The sequence below is a fragment of the Centruroides sculpturatus genome, unplaced genomic scaffold (assembly GCF_000671375.1).
Source record: "Centruroides sculpturatus isolate CEXI.00-Female unplaced genomic scaffold, Cexi_2.0 scaffold3626, whole genome shotgun sequence".
In the NCBI taxonomy this organism is placed as follows: domain Eukaryota; kingdom Metazoa; phylum Arthropoda; class Arachnida; order Scorpiones; family Buthidae; genus Centruroides; species Centruroides sculpturatus.
In genome coordinates this window covers 1-4258 of record NW_019387842.1, presented here as the reverse complement: position 1 = coordinate 4258, position 4258 = coordinate 1, and the positions used below count along the sequence as shown (strand labels likewise).

The window sequence follows — 4258 nt, the reverse complement described above, 5'->3', positions numbered from 1 at the left end:
ATAGATAATCTGATTCATACTTGGCAAATCATAGCCCACATCAGGTAAATTGAAATTGCAGAGTGAATGACCAAGAAGAGTCAGGGTATCTTTTATATCCTTAAGTGCATACTCGGCACATCTTTGATATTCACCCTGTTTGAGATTTCGCTCATAGCAAATGTCCTCTGTCAAGTACTGTAAATTATCATTCCATAACTTAAAAGTATCTGAGGGAAGACCATAAGCACAGATATAGGCAAACATTTGCCTAAGCTGGAATGGCATTGTATAAACAATGGCATCATGAATTGTGTCTTGCCAAATTGTGTCATCCAAAAGATATCCCTTGCACTTTGCAGCCTCTCAAAAGGTACCTACCTGAATGGACTCATTGTTCACCACAATTGTTTGTAAATGTTGAAAATATGTCACTGCCTTTACATGACATAAAAGTAATCGAAGATAGTATTTTTCTGGGTCTTTAATACATTCACCATTCTCCCAATCACTCTCTCTCCTCCTGTTTGTCTCCTTTCCCACTTTGCAGTCATATCCTTCCAAATGAAGTGTTTGGGTATTTCGGAATAAGTAAAGTCATGTGCAGTTTCATCTACTACATCAACTTAAACCATCCTGCTCATTTTGTATCTTTCCTCTGAGCTTGATGTGCAGCCATCTGTTCATTTCCCTGTTGAAAGTACACTATGTGTTGATTTCGCAGATGTACTGGTAGTCTATAGATAGTGTGCGACTAATCATGCATCTTGAATCTAAAAATTCAATAAATCGCTTCTGGTGCATTCACATATCGTGAGTCCACATACTCCTTTGTCTCATCTCTTTCGTTCTTCTCAGTAACACAAAGGTTTGCACAATCATGACCTTTGTATACATACTTGTGTGAAAGCCGAATTTATTGGAATAAATTGTTAAATATTTTTTTCTTGTAAGAGGAACAGTTTAGAGAAATAAACAACGACCCAACATATAAAAAGAACATAAAATTTTTTCCCACAAACTTAATTCCGTGTTGAGGATGATACATCAAATGTGTCACCTGGAATCTACGAAAAGACAAAAGAAAACCTCTATTGGTCAGTAGTGAAAAAACAGTCCTAATAAGGCATATGATACCCCCTTTATAAAAGGGAGGGGTCGATGCGTAAGAGTCAGTCTCCAGAGTTTGGTGTGAACTGTGGATTACGTACACGGATTAGCCACTACTATTCTAATCGCCGCCGTTCGAAAGAACTTTGTGTCATATCGGACCCAACTTTCAACGTTCGAAAAAACTTTGTGCCACATCGACTCGAAGACTAACGACTATTCGATAACTTAAATCAAGGTATTTATCCTCGCGCAAAATACATGTGAGCTCTCTCTCTCTCATGAATACGGGTAATCGGGAAGAAAATAGATATGTTAACTGAATCGATTGTATATAGCTAATTCGAACAATAAACGGACATTATGTATAGATTATGTAGAGTGTAATTCCTCTGATTCTCTCTTTACGCCTCCATCCCGGCACTAAAAGTCCACAAACGCAACCGTTCGCGTAACCAAAATTAACGGCCAATAAATTTTTTCTGTGTCTGTTACAAGACACAGTGGTGTCATCCTGACAGGGCGCCAAAGTGGTGCCGACCCTGCGGTCACACTTGTATAAGTACTTCACACTCTTTACTGATGAACAGATCTCCACATTTATATGACAATTATATGTTAGTAATAAGTATGGATTGTAAGGAACAACCCAGCTATTATCTATCAACTTCCCATTCACCTCAACAGATCCTTGATTCCGTCGTCTATAATATGGATATCCATCCAAATTTCCAAGCGTAGCATCACAGAAGGACTTTGGGAAGTTCTTCATGCAATCACTGTCAACCATGCAGGGACTTGAAGGGTTTCTCCTCCCACATGGTCCATGGATCATATGTTTCGTGACTATTTCAAAAAGTCGTGGCGAAGTCTCTTTATCTGGAATCTCTGCTTTCACAATTTTATCAATATCTTCAGGAGTGGTAATTTTTTCGTCTGTGTCTAAGATGATCAGAATGTGTGCATGTGGAAGACCTCTCTTCTGAAACTCAATAACATGCACATGTGCAAGAACCTTCCCAAATAATGACTTATGCCTATTTGTAATGTCATCAAGAAGTTGTTTAAGTTTCAAGTGAAATACTCGTGCGACCAAGTCAGGTCTGAATTCAGATTTTTCCCAAGGTTTGAGATTTTCAGTTATTTCTTTCCATTTTGGGTTGCAAGTCATTGTTACAAATAAATCAGGCTTTCCATACTTTGTGACAATGGCCATAGCATCTTGATAATACTGCTGCATGTTTCGTACTCCACCCTGGAAACTTGAAGGCAGTATAACTGCTTTTCCTATCAGGTTATTACTCCCATGAACTTCCTCATCCCGTTCTATCGCATCCATTAAACCATTATATTTCTCTGATCTCAATGTTGACTGATTATTTTTCACCCAGTTCAAGTCGTTCGCCTCAGCTCTCACATAAGCATCCACCATGTATTGTTGTGTCAATTTTCCCGCACTCAATATCGGATTAAATTCATCATATCGAGGAGACAATCTGTAAGAGAAATATTCCTTTATACTTATTCTTTCTCTTGTCTGTGCCCCATTCTTCTTTACTCTTGCAATTGTGGTTGTCCATCCGTCGTCTCCTCCAGGAAACAGTATGGGGTATGTCAATGCATCCAGCTTTTCGTGTAGTATACTTACTCGTTGTATCCCTCCATTTGGGTTTAGAGAATCAGGTCTGAGATGTATAATTATATCTCTTTGAAGTGGAGGCTCTCCATCTTTTGTCTGGAAGACAATTGCCACCTCATTTCCAGTTGGACTATTATATCCTCTCTTGTCATTTTTTTTATCATGGACAATGGCTAATGCCAATTTAGTTGGTTCAATTCCTTCATTCTCTGCCTTCTCAATTGCTTCTCTCTCAACCTCATGTAACATCTTGAGGGCTTGTGCTATTGAATTGTTTTGCATTACCTCTCCAATTATCCTCATGATATTTTCATTACAATGTTTATTTTCGGGGAGACTCATGCGATGCTGTGCTGCTTCATCTGAATCAAGAATGTAAATTTGGGCAAACTTCCTCTATTCTTGCTCATTCGGGTGAAGTGTTCCAGTTCGGTGTACTATCTGTCCACACACTTGAAAGCAGTAGAGTCCATTTCCAGCTGGTGGCTTCACATTGGCACCTGTAGATGCAAATGCGAATGAACTGTTGTAAGATCGAATACATTTCATAAAATGTTTGCTCTCAGGACCTTCACCAGTCAAGAGGCACCGAAATGTTTCAGGGTAAGGCTTATACTTAGGCAGTTGTACTTGCCCCTTCTGGCAACATCTTGAGAATTGATCATGATGATTAGATGTCTTCTCCCCCTCAAAGTTAAGTGATAGGCAATGTTTACAAACAATATCCATTGGCCCAAGATAATTCTGTGGAAAATCGAACTCATTGTTTTCAGCATTCACTGAGACATTCTTAAATGCTAGGCGTGCGTTTTTCTCTGCATCTGTTTAACGCTGGCATCTATCATATTGCTGCTGTTCAGTTTCATTGGCTTGTCGCTGTCGGCGTGACTCTAATCTAGCTGATCGTTGTTCGTGAGATTCATTTTGTCTTCTATGTCGTCTTGCTTCTGTATCCCTGTGCAACATTGCAGATCTCAGTTCATCAATTTCATTCTGCAAGCTTTCACATGTTGATTGTGTTATCCTCTGTAATCTTTTCTGTGCACATCTCTCCCTTTGTCTCGCAGCAGCGGCAGCTTTACGTTCCTCCACAGTGGCGTATTTCTTTGGTGGTGCCATGAAATATTTCTATTATTAAAATATTACCTATATAATTTTCAAAACTATTTCAAACCTTATCATCTTATCGTAGTGGTTCAAACCTATCCATTTTTTCGTTGTTCGCCCCCAAGTGAACATTACAGGCATTCCGTGACAATAATAAATTCCTATTACAAATATACTGAATTATTTATATTGTTATATTGGGTATACCATTATATTGAACAAATAATAATTTATTAGCCAAATGAATAATAATAATTTAAATTGTTAATTTGAATGTTTGAAATATGACACACGATAGGGGTGCCTCTAGTGCCCATTTTTGGCATACCGTTACGCAGACAGATACCCAGAGCCGTAACTAGCCATTCCTGTGCTCTGTGCAAGAATTTGCATTTAGGCCCCTTAACTTATTTGGTTTTAGGA

At 38.6% G+C, this 4258-nt stretch overlaps 1 protein-coding gene across 1 annotated transcript; it reads right to left on the bottom strand.

The window, feature by feature from the left end:
- Window positions 1-421: 421 nt before the first annotated feature.
- On the bottom strand, window positions 422-3537 carry LOC111616662. The gene is given in 2 exon segments (XM_023358049.1): window positions 422-878; window positions 1644-3537. Coding segments are annotated over 2 exon segments (1932 nt in total). The 5' UTR covers window positions 3458-3537; the 3' UTR covers window positions 422-760.
- Window positions 3538-4258: the final 721 nt, after the last annotated feature.